Source organism: Ornithorhynchus anatinus, chromosome 18 (assembly GCF_004115215.2).
Source record: "Ornithorhynchus anatinus isolate Pmale09 chromosome 18, mOrnAna1.pri.v4, whole genome shotgun sequence".
NCBI lineage: Eukaryota > Metazoa > Chordata > Mammalia > Monotremata > Ornithorhynchidae > Ornithorhynchus > Ornithorhynchus anatinus.
Window position 1 is genome coordinate 15,368,149 of NC_041745.1, and position 19,397 is coordinate 15,387,545.

Sequence of the window (19,397 nt, forward strand, 5' to 3'; positions counted from 1 at the left end):
GCCAGCCAAACGGGGCCGTGCCCGTTGTCCCGGGGGGGAGGGCGGAGTAGGTCCGTTTCTGTCCCAGGAGCGGGGGGCGTTCCCGGCACGTGAGATGCTTGGGAGATTCTCCGGCCGCGGCCACGCCGACGTTCCTCTCCTCCCTCGTTCCCTCGGCTGCGTAGAGGCATCCTCGATTCTGACAACTACAGCCCCATCCCGGTGACGGACGAGGAGCTGTATAAGAAGGTGGTGGGGCAGTTCCCCTTCCAGGACGACGAGCTGGAAAAGGTGAGCCGGCCGCCGGGGTCTCGGATCGCTTTCGCCCCTTGGATTTGAGGGCTCGGGAGTGCCCGGAGGGCTCTCCCTCGGCGATGATCCCCGAGCCCCGGGTCGAGGCTCGGGTGGTGACGCTAATCCCGGTGCCCGGCAGGTGGCTCCCAGGTGCCGGGCACCGTACGGGGCGCCGGGGCGGACACAAGCGGATCGGGTCGGAGACGGTCCCCGTCCCGCGCGGGGCTCACCGTCTCGATCCCGATTTGACGGACGAGGGAACCGAGGCCCGGGGAGGCGAAGCGACTCGCCCGAGGTCACGCGGCGGCCAGGTGTCGAGGCGGGGGTTGGAGCCCGTGGCCTTCCGACGCCCGGGCCCGGGCCCCGGCCAGTGGGCCGCCCTCCTTCTCGGGTGGCCGGGATCCGCCACCCACAAGCCGTGGAAGGGACGCCGGTCGAGAGGCGGGTAGCGGATGGGGTCGCCTCGGTGTCCGAGACCGAGCCGGCGCTCGACGGCTCCGTGGACGGGTTGTCCGCGGTTGGGCCGCGGGTGGGACGGTCAGTGGTGGAGGGGGGAGAGGCACAGGCCTCGGATGGTCCGTGCCGGGTCACTGGAGGGGCGGTCGGGGACGGAGGGGGAGGAGTCCGAGGCGTCGGGCGGTCCGTCCCTCACCACGGGAGCGGGTGGCCGGGAGGGGGGGCGGCCGCCGCCCGGTTCCTTGGATCGCCCTCGTTTCCGCCTCCGCGGTCTCGGCGCCCTCGGCCGAGCGAGGACCAACGAGCCCTCGCTCGGGTCCGTCTCCGGTCCCCGACCGTCCCGAGATCACCGACCGGCGGTGGGGGAGGTGGGCCTAGAGCGGGGGCTCTCCCTTGCGAACCGCCGACCCCGAGCGGGAGGTCGGTGGTCGGTCTGGGCCGCCCCGGGGGCCCCCGAAACCGGCCTCCCGGAGACCCGTTTCCGCTCCAGGTGGGGACCTCAAAATCGGAAAACGAATCGAAGCGGGATAAGGTGTCCCGGTGGGGGGGGGGGGGGGGGGGGCGCGGAACCGTGAACCCACCCCCCCGGCCCGAACGAATCGCTTCCCGGCGACCCTCCGTCCTTCGTCGCCTGTGAGTTCCCAGCTGGCCGGCAGACCGCTGAACTCCGGGGTCGGCCAGGGCGTTGGCGAGAAGGCCGGCCCGCGATTCGAGGCCGGAGAGCGGCGAGCGTTTCCGGAGACGCGGGTCTCTCTCGGGCCGCGGCCGGTTTGCGGAGACCTTCGGCGTCCGTTGGCTCGTGACCGTGACCCCGGTGCTTTGTCTCCCGCGTTTACAGCAGCCGTTTCCAAAGAAGTTTCCTTTCTCCGAGTTTGTGCCTAAGGTTTACAATCAAATCAAAGAGTTTATCTACGCCTGTCTCAAGTTCTCCGAGGATCTGCACTTGAGGTAGGGTACGAGACGGGGTCGGCTGCGGGGGGGGGGCGGGGGGTGGGGGGCGGTCGCTCTCGTCTCCGGGCAAGGCCGTGCCCGGACGTGTTCTTGAGCCCGGAAGGGCCCGACGGCGCGGGCCTGGCCGGACCCGTCGGGACGCTGTATTGTTTTATCGATCTCGCCCCACGGGAACCGGGAAGCTCTTGAAGCAGTTTGGGGTCGGGGGCTTGGTGTTTCCCACCTGTTTTCCCGCCATTGTTTATTGGCTTTCCTCTGTCCGGATCGGCTCTTCCCCGGTTTCCCAAACTGGGCCTCGGTGGGGACGTCGGGCCGGGGCGGCGAGGGGCGGGAGGCGACACGGAGCGACCGCCCGCTCGCTTCGGACGTTTCGCCCCGGCCCTCCGGCCGGAAGGGGGGAAGCCTTCCGGCGGTCAGGCCGAGGGAAGGAGGGACACCCCCCCCCCCCCCCGCTTCCCGGCCCAGCGTTGCCGCCCCGGCCCGAGCGGCCCCCCTGGGGGAGACCTGGCTACTCGTCGGCGCCGGAGCCCGCAGGCCTGGGCGGGGTGCAGATCCCCCCCCCCCACGGCCCGGCCTTCCTCCGGCGGCGCGGTTCTGTAAAGGAAGAGGGACACGGTACACGGGTTGGGGAGATCACACCGTCGTGGGACGGCGGCGTGAAGGAAAAAGCAACCGACCGCCTCCTAGATCGCCCTTTCCAGCCCCGGCTTCGCGTAGCAGTCATTCCCTCGTTCCTTCAGTCGCATTTCTCGAGCGCTCACCGCGTGCGGGGCACCGTACGATACGACGCTGAACAGACACCTTCCCCGCCCGCGACGGACTTACGGTCCGGAGCCGGGGGGACGGGCGTCGGGACAGACAAGTAAATGACAGCTATGGACGTAAGTGCCCCGGGGCCGGGACGGGGGAAGAACCGAGGGAGCGGGTCAGGGCGGCGGAGAAGGGACTGGGAGGAGAGGAAAGGAGAGGCTCGGTCTGGGAAGGCCTCTTGGAGGAGACGCGCCCTCAGCGAGGCTTTAAAGACGGGGAGGTGACTGTCAGTTTTGAGGAGGGAGAGCATTCCGGGCCAAAGGCGGGACGCGGGCTGGGGGGGTCAGCAGCGAGATGGACGCGACGATCGCAGTCGTAGGAATGGAAATAACAAAGATGGTAGCGCCCGTTGAGCGCTCGCCACGTGCCGAGGACTGTACTGATTCTGCTACTACCGATGATGATTGTGGTTTTTGTCTGGCACTGGTTAAGGGCTTACCTTGTATCGGGCACCGTACTGAGCCCTGGGGTGCGGGACCCAAGGCGCCCCCCGGTTGGACGCGTCGCCTGTCCCACTCGGGGCTCGCCGTCCTAATCCCCGTTCCACAGACGAGGTGACGGAGGCACAGAGACGGTACGAGGTGAGAGGGCGGAACCCAGAGCCTGCCCCACGAAGCACCCGCGGTCTTAACCCCCCTTTTAAAGATGGGGTCACCGAGGCCCGGAGAAGCGAAGCGACTCGGCCGGGGTGGCGAACCTGGGATTCGTTAAGCGCCCGCTGTGCGTCGACCACGGTGCTGAAGCGCTGCGGCAGATCAGGCCCAGCCCCTGTCCCTGTCGTGGGGGAGCTCACGATGTTTTATCCCCGTCTGACAGGGGAGACGGAGGCCGAGAGAAACGAAGTGACCGGGCCGAGGTCACCCGGCGGGCAGCTGGCGGAGCCCCCTTCCTCTGAGCCCCGGGCTTCCGCTCTTTCCAAAGAAACCCATGCTGCCGACTGTCAAAATAGATCCGGGCCCGGGTGTTGGCGTCTCTTCCCCTTCTTTTCCGACTCGACTCGACTTTAAAGTCGAGGGGGGTGAGAGGTGGGGGGACTAGATAACCAACAGTGTCCTTTTTGCTCTTTAATGAGTGACGGTGAACGGCGGCGTGGCCCAGTAGATGGAGCCCGGGCCCGGGAGGCGGGAGGTCCCGGGTTCTGATCCCCGCCCTGCCGTCCGTCCGCCCGCCCTCCGACCCCGGGCGAGTCGCTTGCCTTCTCCGGGCCTCGGTTCCCTCCTCCGTAAAATGGAGGTGAAGACCGTGAGTCCCGTGTGCGACGGGGGCCGTGTCCAAGCCGACCGCTACCGCGCGCTTAGAACGGTGCCCGGCGCGTAGTAAGCGCCCAACAAGTACCCCGGTTATCATCGGTATTATTGCCGCAGGGCTCTCGGAGCGAGCGTCTCCGGCCCTACCCGGGAGCGGCAGGACTTCCGACGGCCCCCCCCCCGAGCCGAAAGATGGGGTCCGTCTGAGATCGCCCCTCGCCGGTCGTTCCCGAGATGGAGGGTTTCGCCAGCCAGCGTTGCCCGGCGGACACCCCCCCCGGCAGAAAGTCCCCCGTAGCCGGGCACCGCCCGCCCGCCTCGGTCGGTCAGCGGAGGGGAGAGGGAGGAGGGCGGGGGCCGGGAGCCGAGGGCGCACCGGCCTCTCTGCCGCCCAGATGGCTCGGGGGTCGGCCCCGCGAACCCCCGGCGCCGCCTCCTGCGTTTCCCGGTGACAGCCGGGTTGCCTTTTTTATCGGGAGGTCTGCCCGCGGCCGACGGCCGGCTCTCTCGCCCCTGGTCCCGGGTCCCCCCTTGCGCTTTTTCTGCTCTCTGGCAGTCATTTACGCGGCACCCCGGGGTCGGCCCGTCGGTGCCGGCCGACTCGGGGGTCGCAGGTACCGCCGAGGGGAGGCGGAGGGGGAGGCCGCCGGCGTTCACGCCAACGGTTCTCCTCGGGCCTCGGCCGCTCTCTTTCCTTCTGTGCTCCTCCCGGACGGCTCGGCCCCGTGGGCTGAATCTCCGGGCCCGGGCCGTGTGCGTTCTGGACGGTTAAATCAGCCTCTCGTATCTGCCGGACCCCCCGCCACCCCGAGGGTCTCCCCCCGAGAGAGACAGAAAAGATCTTCTCCCTTCCACTGGGCAGAATGTATTGAAAGGCTCTGGCGCTATTGAAAAGGCTCTTTCTAATTACGTGTTTTCTGAGGACACAGGTCTCTTGTTTGAAAGTTCATTTAAAAAATAACAAGGAAATTGTGTCTTCAGGGGAAAATAGTTTTCTGGCAGGCACGGTCGACTTGTTTTTTATTATTTTGGTTTCGAGGGGGAAAAGAAAGCGTATTGTTCGGAAGGCGGAGGGAGCGAAGGAGGGGAGGAGAGAGGAGATGGATCCACCGCGTCCTACGGCCAGCCCCCGGCTGGAACGGGGAGTTAAAATAAACCAGACTTCTCGGGAGGCGGAGGCGAGCGGTGCCGCGGAGCCGGAGCGCCGACCGACCCGTGCCGGGTCCCGGGACGACGGGAGTCGCCCAGTCCGCGCTCCTGGCCCCGGCCGCCGGATTCCTGGCGATCGGGGGAGAGGCCCGGGCCCGGTGACTCTGCGCCGGGAGCTCCTCGTGGATGGGGAGCGCGGCTCCCAACTGTCGGATCGTCCTCTCCCAAGCGGAGAGGAGCGGCGTGGCCCAGCGGATAGGGCCCGGGCCCGCGGGTCAGAAGGTCACGGGTTCTGATCCCCGCTCCGCCACTCGTCTGCCGTGTGATCTCGAGCAGGGCGCTTCACTTCTCTGTGCCTCCGTTCCCTCGTCTGTCAAATGGGGATGAAGCCCGTGAGCCCCGTGAGGGACCGGGACCGGGTCCAACCCACTTCTCTCACATCTCCCCCAGTACTCAGATCATCGCCTGGCGCGTAGTAGGCGCTCAGCAAATGCCGCACTAAGTCATGAGTAAGAGCTCAGTACGGCAAGCGCTCGGGACAGCCCACCGATCGATCGGTCGCAGCCTTGCAGGTGAAGGCTCCGGCGCCCGCGGCCCGGGCAGCGGTCTCGCCAGCCGGCTCTTCCCCACGGAGGTCGGCGGGGATGTACCGGAGAGGCGGGACCTCGGCGGGTGAGGTCTCTCCTCCTCCTCAGGGAAACGATGGTTGAGGCGGATCCGGGACGGAGCCAGTAGTTGGGTAAGAAGGGAGGAAAGGAGCGTGGCGATCCCGCGGGCGGCGTCCGCCGATCCCGCTCTTCTGCCTCCTCTTGCCGAAGGCTGTCACCTCCGGGCCCGGGCAGCGGGTTTATTCTCTTCTCAATCTCTTCACTGGTATCCGTCAAGCGCTTACTACGTGCCAGGCGCCGGACTGAGCACCGGGGTCGGCACGAGGTGACCGGGTTGGACGCGGCCCGTGGCCCGCGTGGGGCTCACGCTTTTCATCCTCATTAAACAGGTGAGGGAACTGAGGCGCGGAGAAGCGAAGCCACCTGCCCTAGGTCGTACAGCGAACCGACGGCGGAGCCGAGATTGGGACCCGGGTCCTCCCTCCATCCTCCCGCCATCGTCCCGGCCGGGAGGGAACTGGTGACCGTTCATCTACCGCGTACGGGCCCCTGCCCTGGGTGTCTACCGGGTAGAGAGAACTGGACGTGGGGCGGGTTGGGAGAGGGGGCGGAGGAGGGGGAGTGTACTGGGCCCCGAGTCCCGAGCCGAGGGTCTCGGTCGAGCGGAGTCCCGTCGCGGTTTTCTGCCGAGCGCGGAGCGTGTCCGCTTGGGATCTGCTCGGCTCTGAACCCCGTTCGGGACGTCTAAATGATGAGAAGAAAAATAAGAAAGAGGTATCTGTTGGGCACTTACCGTGTGCCGGGCACTGTGGTGAGTGAGTGTCGGGGTAGAGAGGAGGAAACCGGGTCGGGCCCAGTCTCTCCCCCCCACCCCCCCCCCACCCCCCCACGGGGCCCCCGGGCTTAATCCTCATTTTCCGGAGGAGGTAACGGAGGCCCAGAGAAGCGAAGTGACTCGCCCGAGGCCACGCAGCGGGCGTGTGGCAGAGCCCGGATTGGGAACCGGGTCCTCCCGACTCCCAGGCCCCTGCGCCGGCCACCGGGCCACGCTGCTCCTACCTGTACGCGGAGCCCCGGGCGGAATCGGTAGAGGATTGAGTCGCGGGGGAAATCTCCTTCATCTGAGAAATTCGGTCGTATCTAGCGGGCGCTTGCTGTTCGCGGAACACCCTGCTGAGCGCCTGGGAAAGCACGGTGTTAGTGACGACGGTATCTCTTAAGAAGTTACGGTGTGCCGAGCGCCGGGGTAGAGCCGGGGAAGTCAGGTTGTCCCGCTTGGGGCTCCCGCTGTGAATCCCCATTTTACAGGGGAGGTGACCGAGGTCTAGAGAAGTGAAGCGACCCGCCCACGGTCGCCCAGCGGACAAGTGGCGGAGGCGGGATTGGAACCCGCGCCCTCTGACTCCCAAGCCCGGGCTTCTCTACGGTAACGAACGGCGACGTTTCCTGCCACTCCTCTCCCTTGGATGGATGGAGTCGACCCGTGAAAAACGGCCCCCGTGCGAAGCCCCGTGCGTTAAACTGGCCCGGCCCCGGGGGGTGGATTGGGGGCGTTGGTTCACCCTTGAAAGAGATCATTAGCTCACGGGCCGACATCCCCGAAAGAGACCGGGGGAGCTTATTGGAGATCAGGCAGGGAGCCTGGTCCGTGTAATGCTTGAGCTCCTGCCAGTCTCCGCCGCGAGCCCTCCGTTAAGCGCACGGGTCGTGTGGGACAAAGAGAGGATACCTTCCCTGCCCCCGGGAAGCCTCTCTTAAAAGCCGGCATTCGTTAATCACTTCCTGTGGGCTTCGCACCGTACTCAACGCCGGGGTGGCCGCCGGAGCCCTTTAGCCTTCCAGAGGCGTGTGGCTGGGGGTCGGGAGGTCCTGGGTTCTAATCCCCGCCCTGCCACCCGTCTGCCGCGGGGCCGTGGGCGAGTCGCTTGACTTGGCTGCGCCTCGGTCACCTCATCTGTAAAACGGGGATCGGTACCGCGAACCCGCACGGTTCGGGGACTGCGTCCACCCTGATTTGCTCGGCGCGGTGCCCGGCGCGGAGTAGGCGCTTAACGGACGCCACAGTCGACGTTACCCTCTAGAGGGGCTGACGGATCCGAAAGCATTCATTCAGTCGTTCGACCGTATTTACTGGGCGCCCACTCCGCGCAGGGCGCCGTACCGAGCGCTTGGAGAGCACGGTTCGGCCAGAGGATGGACACCTAGAGTAGTCGGAAGGGATCGTTGAATTTACCGTCGAATAAGCGTCTGTGGAAGGATGAAAAGAAGAAAAGCACCCGAGTGGCTACTGGATTTCCTCTCCTTGGCACCGCGGCCTACGGGTCCCTCTTTATTTGAAATTGCATTTGCGTATCTGTCACTTGTTCTGCGGTGTCAGCCCGATGTCCTGGAACTACTTTCTCTTACCTCCCGTTACCCCCACCAGTGAACAGAATTGTGGAGAAGGGGCGTCTTGCTGCTTCTGCGCTCTCCCCGGGGCTTTGTAGAGTGTCTCGCGCTAGAAGGTGCTTGGTAAGAACCCTTCGCTAACCGGTTAGGGAAGGGGTACCGGGCCCCAGAGCCATCGAGGACGGGCGGCTGGGCTCTGGGACACTGCGGCGTCAGCGGTCCCCTCCGCTTTTTCGTCCAGTCGTGGTTCCGCTTCCCTGGGAAGCCGTGAGCGTGAGCTGTGAAGCCGAGGCCCAGAGACCAGTGGACAGGTCACCCCCCTCCTCCGAAATCTCCAGCGGCTGCCCGTCCACCTCCCTGTCAACGAAAGCTCCTCACCGTTGGCTCTAAGATCCTCACCTCGCTCCCTCCCGCCTCGCCTCGCCTCGCTTCTCTCCTGCTACAGCGCAGCCTGCGTACTGCGCCCCTCCGGCGCTGACCACCTCACGGGGCCTCGGTCTCGCCCGTCTGGCCGCCGACCCCCGGCCCACGCCCCGCCTCTGGCCCGGGACGCCCTCCCTCCTCAAATCCACCGGACGGTGACTCTCCCCTCCTTCAAAGCCTCATCGAAGGTCCATCTCCTCCGGGAGGCCTTCCCGGACCGAGCCCCCCTTCTCCTCATCTCCCGCTGTGCCCCCTCGCCGCCTGGACCGCGGGTTCGTCGTGGGCGGGGATCGTCACTGTTTACCGTTGTGCCGTTCTTTCCCGAGCGCTCTGCGCACCGTGAGTGCTTCATAAATACGACTGAACGGACGAACGGACGAACGAACGAAAGCGACCCGTCCGGGGACGGAGCCGGAGCCGGACTGGGCGCCGGGACTCCGTTCTCCCCGTGCCGTGCTCTGTCGCCTTGCGTCGGGCGGCTGCCCCGCACGGCGTCTGTCTCCGGCTGCTCCGGGAGCCACTTTCTGGAGGGTTTGCTGGCCCCGGCCGTCTCCCCCCCCCCCCCGCCCATCCTACAAGGCGCGCCTCGCCCTCCGGGCGGCCCCGTCTCCGGACGCGGCCGAGGCCTCCCCCTGCCCGTGGGGTATTGATCTGGGAAGCGCCGCGGGCCCCTCGGAAGCGGGAAACAGAGGCAGGAAGGGGCCCGTGGGAACGGGGGCAGCCTCTCCTCCTTCCCACGGAAGGCGGGGGGAGAGCGTCTCGGGAGACGGGCCCCGGCTTCCGGGGCCATCGGGGAGGACCCCCCGGACGGGTTCCGTCGCGTCGACGGGGATCGATGGCTCGGTCGAGCGGCGGCCTCCCCTGCTCCCGAGCGGACGGAGATAGCCGGAGCCTTTCCTCCGTTTAACCCGGCGACCTCGGCTCGCTCACCTTGCCGTTTGTCAGGTGGGACGGGAGCAGGAGCCAAAGGTCAGGGGGTCGATCTTCCGGGGGCCCGTGGAGTTATCGATGCTTCTGAACCCGCCAGGTTGAAATTTTCTTTGCCCGTCATTCCGGCGGAGAGATAAAGGCCGCCGCCATCCCGGGCCTGAGGCGAGGCTGCCGAGAGATCGAAGCGCCCGGCGTTACGACCCCCCCCCCCCCCCCCCCCCATCTCCGAATGTGCTTCAGGAAGAGAAGATCGCACCTCTCCGGGGAGCCGGGGGCGGACGGGGGCCGGGGGCGGGGGTGGGGAAGGAGGGAGACCCTCGGAGAGTGGACTTTCTGATGACAGTTAGGGTCACCTGTAAGGATGCCGACCTTTACTCGCCTCCGACTGTGGGTCCTCTCCCGGTTGGCGGGAGACCGACGGGATCCCGAGCCCGATGCTCCGAGGGGTCCCCGGACTCAAAAGGCCCCGTCCACCGGGCCGCGCCGCCTCTCGCCGGGCCGGGGGCGCGGTGGGAACGCCGCTCGGAAGCCGAGGCCGCCGTCGGCACGGGCGCCTCCGCCCGGCCCCTCCGCTCCCACCTTTAAGCCCGGCTCAGGGTTCCGAGCTGCTTCCTGGAAGGGAGTTAGGGCAGGTGGCACGTAGAAGACCCCCCCCCCCCCCCCCCCCAGAGAAGGAGATCCGGGCTTGGCCGCCGGCCAGGAGGCACCTTTTAAAACCCCGGGAGCCGACCGAAAGACAACACCAGCTGTGCGGCGTAATGGCCTGCGCTAGACCGTTAATGCGGAGCTTGGTCTACGGTGTGGTCGTGGCATCCCGCCCCGCGGCGCTCCGGGAGGCCACCTTGAGCCGATCCCGCCACGCCGGCCGGGCCTCTTGGGTTGCCCGGATGCGTCGCCGGGTCCCCGGGGTCCGTCGGAGACAGAGTCTCGGTTCTTTCCGGACCCGAATCGACCGTGGATTCGCGCGTCTGCTCCCCCGGTCCTTCCCCCGGCTCCTTTCTGACTCAGACAAAACCCCGCTGTTTCAGAAGCTCCCCGGCGGGCCCGGCGGGAGGAGGAACTCGCCCAGACGGAGTAGAAGTCGGTGACGCGCAGCATTCGCGGACCTGGGCTTCCCCGCACCGTGCTCTCCTGCCCGCGAGTGCCGCTTCTCCGCACGCCGGCCCTGGGGCGACGCTGCCCGACCCGCAGGGAACGCGGCCGGGCCGGTGGGACCCCCGCGTCGGTGGGCCTACGGAGAGCCTCGGGCCCCTCGGCCCGTTGGCCGCAGAGGTGACCATCGGGTCGATATTCAAGACTGCGGAGAGTAGCCGCCGGCCACGCCGACGTTATCCGAGCCGAGCAGTCGAGGGTTATGGTCCGGGGGCCCCGGCCCCGGGCCGGGCCGTTCTCCGGAGGCGGTTTCTTCCCCGGACCCCGCCTACCTCACGGACCGGGGTTTCCGGGGATTTCGGGGGAGATGGAAACGGAGCGGCGTCGAGCCGGCCTAGTCGCCCCGCCCGGCTGGTTGTCAGCTCTTGCAAAGCCCCCTGGGAGGCACCGCCCGCGGCCGTCTCGGCCTCGTTCCCTGTCCCACCGTCTCTCCCTTGTCCGGGGAGCGTCCGGACCTTCCCCGTGCGGGGAGCCCGGGAGTACCTCGGCCGGTCGTAAGGGTCGGAGTTGTGACGGTAGAGCGCTCGGAGTGGAGGACGGAGCAGAGGGTGGAAGTGAATTCATCGGTGCTAGAATCGGGCCAAGGGGTGATCGTCTGTTTTTCTTCCTGGCATCTGTTAAGCGCCCACTTGGTGCCAGTCACTGTTCTAAGCGCCCAAACCGATAGGAGGTAACGGTTTCGCGCACGGTCCTCGGCTCGCGGGGGGCTCGCAGTCCATTTACCGGTGAGGTGCCCCAAGCCCAGAGAAGTCAAGCGGCTCGTCCAAGGCCCCGCAGCAGGCGAGTGTCGAAGGCCGGAGTAGAACGATGGTAATAATGGTATCTGTTAAGCGCTCACTCTGTGCCAGGCGCCGTCCTAAGCCCCGGGGTGGGAATAAGGCGAACCGAGAGCTGGGCACAGTCCCCGTCCCACGTGGGGCTCACCGTCCCGATCCCCGTTTCACCGACGAGGGAACTGAGGCCCAGGGAAGCGAAGCCGCTTGCCCGAGGTCACACGGCAGACAAGCGGCGGGGCTGGGATGAGGACCCGTGACCCGAGCTCCGTCCACCAGGCCGGACCGCTTCTCAGGTCCTGGGAGACTGATCGGAGGAGGTGGGATTTTGGGAGGGGCCCGGATGCGGGAAACGGCGAGGCCCGACGGAGAGAACGCCTGCCCGGCGGTCGGGGGGCCCGGATTCTGATCCCGGCTCTGCCACTCGTCTGCTGAGTGACCTGCGGCCAGCCACTCCACTTCTCCGTGCCTCCGTTCCCGCGTGTGTAGAACGGCGATTAAGACCGCGAACCCCAACGCGGAGTTTGTCCAACCTCGGATCCACCCTGGCGCTCAGTACGGCGCCCAGCTCGTAGTAAGCGTCTAACGGGTGCCATTAAGAGAAAAAGAACCGTGAAAGAGCCGGCGTCTGTCCGGGGTGGTGTGGGGAGGAGTGGCGCGAACGAGTGGATGGAGGTGGAAGAGCGGAGCCTTACGTGGGACGTGGACGGCGTCCAACCCGGCCGGCTGGGATCCGCCCCGGTGCTTAATACGGTGCCCGGCACGCGGTAAGGGCGGTCGGGTCCGACTCGTCGTGACTCCGTGGACCCGCTTTCCCCAGAACCGTCCGTGCCGTTCGGGTAGTGTGTCCGTAGAGTTTTCTCGGGGAAGGTATAAGAGCCGTTTACCGCTCCCTTCTTCCCCACAGTAAACTCTGATCACATTCCTTTTAAAATAAAACAAGGAAGAATCGAGAGTGAGATGGAGCCAGAAGGTGGGCTTGGGAGGAAGGAGGGCCGGCCGAGAGAGGGTCCGGCAGGGCGACCGGGAAGCTCTGGCTTGGTCGTCCTCCGTCCCCCGTCCCCCCCGTCCCCCCCGTGTCCCCCGCCCGGAGCCCGTTTCTTCTCGCACCTGCCCCGGACGGGATCCGGAGGAGAGTGAAGCCGCCGGGGACCCGTCAGCCCGGGCTAACTCCTGCCGCTTTGCCTTCCAGCTCCACGGAGGTCGACGATATGATCCGGAAGTCCACCAATCTGCTGTTGACCCGGACCCTGAGCAACTCCCTGCAGAACGTCATCAAGCGCAAGAACGTGGGTCTGACGGAGGTGAGCCCGGGCGCGGCCCGAGAAGCCCCAGGTGGGAGGGCGGGGGCGGAGACAGCCTGCCCTGGTGGAAGGAATCCGGGCCTGGGGGTCAGAGGGCTTGGGTCCTAATCCCAGCTCTGCCCCGTACCTGCCGTGTGACCTCGGGCGAGTCGCCTCCCTCCTCCGTGCCTCAGTTCCCTCGTCTGCATGAAGGGGATTCGATACCCCTACTCCCTCTTACTTAGACTGTGAGCCCCACGGGGGACCCGATTGTCTTGTATCTTCCCTCCCGCCCAATACCGAATAGCCCGATCATTCTGATTATTACTGCGCGGGTCCCCCTGCCGAGCCAGACTTCCTCCTTCCAGAGGACACGCTCGGCTCAGGCCGACCGGCCTTCCCTCTTTCCAAGCCGGGCTTTCCGCCTCCTCCCTACCGCTTTCCCTGGCTGGGCCCTCGGCCCGTTCCTACGGGGGCCGACCCGCGGTGGGGAGGAACGCTGCTGCTCCCCCCGGGCCACCGTTCCAAGAGGGGGAGTTTGCTCAGAGGACCCCTTTAGCGGCGGGTTTCCGTTAGCGCGGGCGGCCGTTGGTCCGGATGTAACGTTTTATACCGATCGAGCCGGGCCCTGCCCGCGTCGGCGGGCGCGGCCGGGCGGGAGCCGAGTCGGGAGGGGGTGGGTGCCGTCCCCCCCGGCCCCCCAACCCCGGGGGGGGGGCTCTTCTCGGGCAGCTAGTGTGAGGAGGGGTCGGCCGGGAGCACCCCGGGACGAGGTGACGTCAGCGAGCGGCGGCCCCTGGGCTCAAGCGAGGGAAGGGGCTTCTGCATCCTGACCTCCGTGGTCGCGTAGAGGGCCGACAGGCAGCGCGGACCGGCGTGGCGTGGTGGATGGAGCGCGGACCCGGGAGTCAGAAGGTCACGGGTTAAGCTCTGCACCCAGTAAGCGCTTAACCAATACCAACATTATCATTCCAAGTGAATCGGGTTGGACACGGTCCCCGTCCCGTGTGGGGCTCACAGATACGAGCCCCGTTTTCCAGCTGAGGGAACGGAGGCCCGGAGAAGCGAAGCGACTGACCCGAGGTCGCACAGCGGACGGGTGGCGGAGCCCGACTTGGAACCCCTGACCCTCTGCCCCCCCCCCGGGCCTGGACTCCAGCCACTACGCCAGGCTGTTTCTCGGTTCCAGCAGCGGAAATGTTTGTCCTGTGTCTCCACTGCCTCCCCTTCCCTCTACTCCAGCCTTTATCGCACGGTACGGGAAGCACAGAGTACGGAGGGCCTGATGGGTAAAGCCACCGGTATTGATGGAGTGCAGAGCACTGTCTTAGGCGCTTGGGAGAATAGGGCAGAGTTAGCGTACGTGAACCTTGACTTGAGTAGCTCGCCGTCTAACGGGGACCCAGAAAGAGGGATTTTAATCAATTAATCGATCATTCGATGGTATTTATCGTGCACTTGCTGTTCGGGGGAATATAGCACGACAGTCGCTAGACGTGTTCCTTGCCCACCACCGAGGGCTTCCTGTATGCGGAGCTCTGTACTAAGCAGTGGGAAAGAACACAGAGGGGAGACTCAGAAACGGGCCCCGGCCCTCGGAGGACTCAAGATCCGCGGACTCCTGGTGTCCAGGAATCCCGGTTATCCGGACTTCTCGGAGAGGATGGGCTGGGGGGGAACGGGAAGGGCAGCCATTCTTGTCGGGAAGGTCTGGCCGGAGGACGGTCTCCCGCAAAATCCCGGAAATATTGCCTCCCCCCAGAGGAGCCTTCGGTGAGTGCTTTCGGGTGACTGTGAGCCCCGTCTGAAACCGACGCGTGGGTCGTGTCTTCTCCAGCACTTCGTTGAGCGCTTGGCAAAAAGTACGTGTTTGAACAGTTCTGCCCGTAGTACGCGAAAGGAAGAAGGGAACGTCAGTTGTCCAGAGGGTCCCCAGGTGTCTGGGGCAGCGAGGTTTCTGCCTCCGGACACTCCTCTCCGCGGGCGGAGACGCCGTTCTGGCCGCTGAATGGGCCGCGGCCAGGATTGGAATTAGAAGCCCGGAGCGCCCGGGTTTTGGGGGGACCCGGGGGAGCTTCCAGAATCGAGCAGCTTGCCCCGCGGTGCTCTCCCTGCCTCGGGGGGCTGGTCCGGAGGGCCTTCCGAGGCCCCTTTCCGGCTCCGAGGTTCTGAGATTCGGGGCCGCCTCTCAGACCTCCGCCCCGCCGTCCCAGCGGAGCGGAGCGAGGAGGTTGTCCCCCCCCGGTGGGGACCGAGTCGGATCTAGGCGGCCCCGGCCGAGCTCCCGCCCGGGTCTCCGGGGCCGCCTCCTCCGTGCGGCCCCCGCGGTTCCCCGGAGCGCCGGCGTTGGCCGGCCACGCCCGCCGTGCCCAGCCGCGGCCTCCGGCGAAACGTTTCAAGGTGGCGTGGAGGGTACTTCGACCCCCCCCCCCCCCCCCCCCCGAGATCGCCGGAGGAACTCACATGATGATGAAATTTGATCTGTAAAATCGCTTCATATCACAAGTAAGTTCATAATTACCCCCGGAGCATCTGCCTTTTCATTTGCAAATGTCCTTGTATGGTTTTTGGGAGCTGCCACTCAGAGGGGTAGCCCGCTTAACGCTCATTAGCAGACAATGCGCTCCCGAAAATGACACGGTATCTGCTGTAATCCTAGAGCGTTTTAATAGGCCATTCTGGGCTCTCTGCACTGAAACATTTCAAAAGTGACTGACAGTCAATTGGGGTAATTCACGATGATCTTTTGTGTTGACAGGTTTTGAAAAAGTCGTGGGAAATTACAACGTACCCAGCGAAGCTTTCTTTCTGTCTTTTTTTTCACCTGCCAATATCGTGAAAAACAGGACAATCTTCTCTTTGACTGCCAGTGTTTTGTGATTTCGATAACATGACACGATCCCTCATTATTAGGATTTCAATTTAGAGGCAGTCCTTTCCTCCCAGGTGGAGTGACGCCAGTTTTAAAATAGACCATCTCTAGCCCTCCGAGCTCCTTCTCCCCCGCCCCCCCACCCCCGCCTCGCGCTACGGCTCCCGGCCCGCGGCGCCCCGGCCCGCGGCCGCCGACCGGCGTTAAAGCCGGCCGGCCGGAAGCCGGGGGACCTCCAGGCCCCGGAACCTGCGTTGGCTGGGCGAGATCGAGTCTGGCCAGCTGGGTGGTTGTCCTCCGGCTTTGGTGGGCCGTCAAGGCTCGGGGGGGGGGGGGGGGGGGGGGGGGCGGATCGCCCGAGCTCGGTTCTCGGGTTCCCAGCTTGATCCCGTCCCCCGCCCTCCCGGGGAAAGATGGCGGGGAGGCGGCTGGGGCGTGGGGGTCGACTCGCAGAGCGGAGGGGCGTATTCGGGAAGGGGCGACGTCGCGGGGTGAGGGCTAGGATGCCCTGGCCGCTCCCGGGGGCGAGAGGAGACCGCCGCTGGCCGGTCCCCCCTCCCCGGCCGGTGCCCGGGGTGGACCGGACCCCGAGGCCCCGGCGCGACCGGCTGGGAGCCGTCGGCCCCCCGGGGCATCTCCCCGCTTGCGAGGCCACCCGGGAAATCCCCCCCCCCCCCCCTTCCTCCTTCGAGCCTCCATCCGGCCCTAGCCTGGTGGCCGGGGACCGGGCCCCGGCATCCGGGCGCCCCCAGCGGCGCCAGGAACGTTAGCCAGTCCGAGTTCGCCTTCTGTTGGCCGGCGACCCGCCCGAGGACCGGGCCCCCTTCCTCGAAGGTTCTCGGGCTCTCCGCCAGCCACGAGAAGGAGGCCGGGCACCTCCGCGGTCTCGTTTCCGGGAACCTCACCCTCGTGGCTTCTCTCCCATCCCCCCCCCCCCCCCCCCCCCCCCTCGCTGGGCTTCAGGAGCTTTAGCGGACACTTGCAGCATCCCCTCCTTTCTCCATCTCCCTTCTGCATCCGCCCGTCTTCGCCCAGACCCAGATGCGTGTCGAAACCCGGGTCGGTCTTTCTTCCTTTTCCCTGGGCCTCTCAGGGGTGTGATCTGCTCACCGTCGGGGACCTCCGGCAAGTTGGTGCCACAGCCAGGACCGAGGTCCCGTTGCCTCAACTCCAGATCCCCACCCGGCCCAACACGCACACGCTTGCCGTTGAGTTCTCGTTCACGAATTCCGCTTGTGCTCTCGAAGGCTCTTTGTACCGTGTCCTGAGCCCGGCGAGTGGTCCACGAATACCGTCGGTCGAACGGTTAGTCGGTGGATATTCGCTGAGCGCCCGCAGTCCTCGGGTTCCCCGTTCCTCAGGCACCTCCGGGGGCTGTCCATCTTCCTCTGCATCGGACGGAAACCCCTTAAAGCATTCGGTCCCCTCGCCCCCTCCTACCTTACCTCACTGCTTTCCTACTACAACCCAGCCCGCGAACTTCGCTCCCCTTACCCCGACCTACTCACCGCACCTCTGTCTCACCGCCGACCCTCCCCCACATCCTGCCTCTGGTCGGGAACGCCCTCCCGCTTCGGATCTGACAGGCCATCACTCTCCCCGCCTTCAGAGCCTTATTAAAATCACGTCTCCTCCGAGGGGTCTTCCCGGACTAAGCCCTCGTTTTCTCTTCTCCCGATACCTTCCGCGTCGCCCTCACACTTGGATCTGCATCCTTTGTTCACCCCCCCCCCCCCCGCCCCCCAGCACCTCTGCGCGGATCCGTAATTCGTTTACTGATATTAACGTCTTTCTCCGCCTTCGGCTGTCAGCTCTCTGTGGGCAGGGAGCACACCTACCGACTCTTTTATATCGTACTCTTCCGTGTCCTCTGTGTAGTCCTCTGCGCACAGTGAGAACTCAACAAGTACGACGATTGCCGGGTTGATTGATCGCAGGGCACGGTACTGAGCGCCTGGCGAAGTACAACCCAGCAGAGTCGGTCCCACGATCCTTGCCCCCGGAGAGCTCACCATTACAGAGGAAGACGGACATTACAATAGCGGATTCGCAGAAATAGTAGAACGTAAGGATATTTGTGTAAGCGCTGCGAGGCTGGAGTGAATCTGCCGGTGCTTAAAGGGAACCCTGCCAGATGTGTAGTAAATGCAGAGGGGAAGGCGGGTGAGGGGCGGTGAGTCAGGGAAGGCCTCTCGGAGGAGATGTGATTCTGAGAGGCTTTTGAAGTTGGGGAGAGCAGTGGACTGTCAGATGTGAAGGGGAGGGAGTCCCAGGCTCAGAGGAGAAACCCGGGCAAGTGGACGGGGGCGAGACAGTTGAGATCGAGGGGCAGAAAGCAGTTGGGTGTCAGGGGAGCGGGGTTGGCGAGTTGGGTCGCGGCGAGACGTCGGCGAGGTCAGGTGGGAGGAGGAGAATCGATCGAGTGCCGTCGGACCTACGGAACGGAGTTTCTGTGCGACGTGGGGATCGATGGGCCGCCTCCGGAGGTTTGGGGGCCGGGGGGGGGGGGGGGGGGGGGCCGGAAAGTTTTTTTCAGAAAAATGAGCCGAGCAGCCGAGTCACCCACGGGCTGGAGCGAGGAGAGACAGGGGGCGGGGAGGCCAGCAAGGAGGCTGATGCGGTAATCGAGGCGGGATAGGGCAAGCGCTTGGATCAGCGTGGCGGCGATTCGGATAGAGAAGAAAGGGCGGATATTAGAGGTGTTAACGATGGATGGATCGATCGGGGGGGGGGAGGGCGTCGAGAGAGATGATCTAGTCTATCTCTCTGCCTCCAGAGGACCTCGCGAACCGTAACCCGGCAGAGAAGGAGCGGTATTTCCGGACGGGTCGGGAGAGGCTCCGTTTGGCCGCATCCCTCGCCCCTCGCGGACGGTCCGGGCGGGGATCGGAGGGCTTGACGTGTCCCGTCCTCCCCCGCAGCTCGTCCAGATCATCATCAACACCACCCACCTGGAGAAGTCCTGCAAGTTCCTCGAGGAGTTCATCACCAACATCACCAACGTGCTCCCCGAGACCGTTCACACCACCAAACTCTACGGCACCACCACTTTCAAGGTGAGCGGCACCGGCATCCCTGTGCCCTTCTCGATAGTACTGATGAGAACGACGATAACTGCGGTGTACGTTCGGCGCGTGATGAGTGCCAGGCACCGGGGTGGGTACAGACAGATCGGTTTAGACACGGTCCCTTTCCCGTGTGGGGCTCACGGTCTCCAGCTCCGTTTTACAGAGGAGGGAACCGAGGCCCAGGGAAGTGAGGTGGCCCGCCCGAGGTCACACCGCAGAGTCGTGGCGGAGCCGGGATCAGAACCCCCGACCTGCTGGCTCCCGGGCCCGTGCCCCGTCCTCTGCGCCTGCCCGGTGTGTGACTGCGGGAAAGCCACTTAGCTTCTCTGCGCCTCAGCTACCTCATCTGTAAAATGGGGACGAAGACCGAGCCCCGCGTGGGACAACCCGATGACGTCGTATCCGCCCCAGCCTTTAGATCAGTGACGGTAGCGACACCACGGACCCCTCTCTCCCAGATCGCCCCGCTCTCCGTCCGCAATGCTTCCGGTGGTGGATTCGTAGAGTTCTCTTGGTAAAAACCCCCAAGTGGATGACCGGCGCCGCCTTCCGCGCAGCCAACTCGAGTGTCCGCCCTCGACTCCCTCCCGGGCCGCTGCCGCCCGTTATGGGTGAATTTTGCCTCGGGGCAGAGGGCCTTCCACCCGCTAAGCGGCTGGGCCTGACAGATCTGCACCCAAGTGCCGAGGGTGGATCGAACAGCAGATGCCCAGAGGCGCGGGGATCGAAAAGCACGGACCGCGCAGACGGGGGAGGGAGCCGGGGAAGAGAGGGCTTGATCCGAGAAGGCGTCTCGGAGGAGACGCGCCCTCGACGGCCGACCGGCACGCGGTTTCTGCGAGGGTCCCGGTGCCCCCCGACGGAGGCAGAATCTCAGGCTGGGTGAGCCACGGCGTCAAGCTAGCGTGGGCTTTGTTCGCAGTCGATCATTTCTGACGGCCCGGTCGTCTCCGAAGAGAGATCGCTTCAGCCTGCGCGCTTGTGGGTGCCGGATCTTTTCTCCCCGTCACTCCC

The 19,397-nt window shown here is 65.6% G+C and overlaps 1 protein-coding gene across 2 annotated transcripts in view; it reads left to right on the forward strand.

Moving 5' to 3' along the window:
- EXOC6B (exocyst complex component 6B) overlaps window positions 1-19,397 on the forward strand; it is a 370,191-nt gene that overhangs the window by 165,900 nt on the left and 184,894 nt on the right. For both annotated transcript variants that reach the window (XM_029083071.2, XM_029083072.2), the window contains exons 14-17: window positions 165-270; window positions 1,568-1,677; window positions 12,353-12,464; window positions 18,237-18,371. In XM_029083071.2, coding sequence (XP_028938904.1) covers window positions 165-270; window positions 1,568-1,677; window positions 12,353-12,464; window positions 18,237-18,371 — 463 coding nt within the window. The remainder of the gene's footprint in view (window positions 1-164; window positions 271-1,567; window positions 1,678-12,352; window positions 12,465-18,236; window positions 18,372-19,397) is intronic.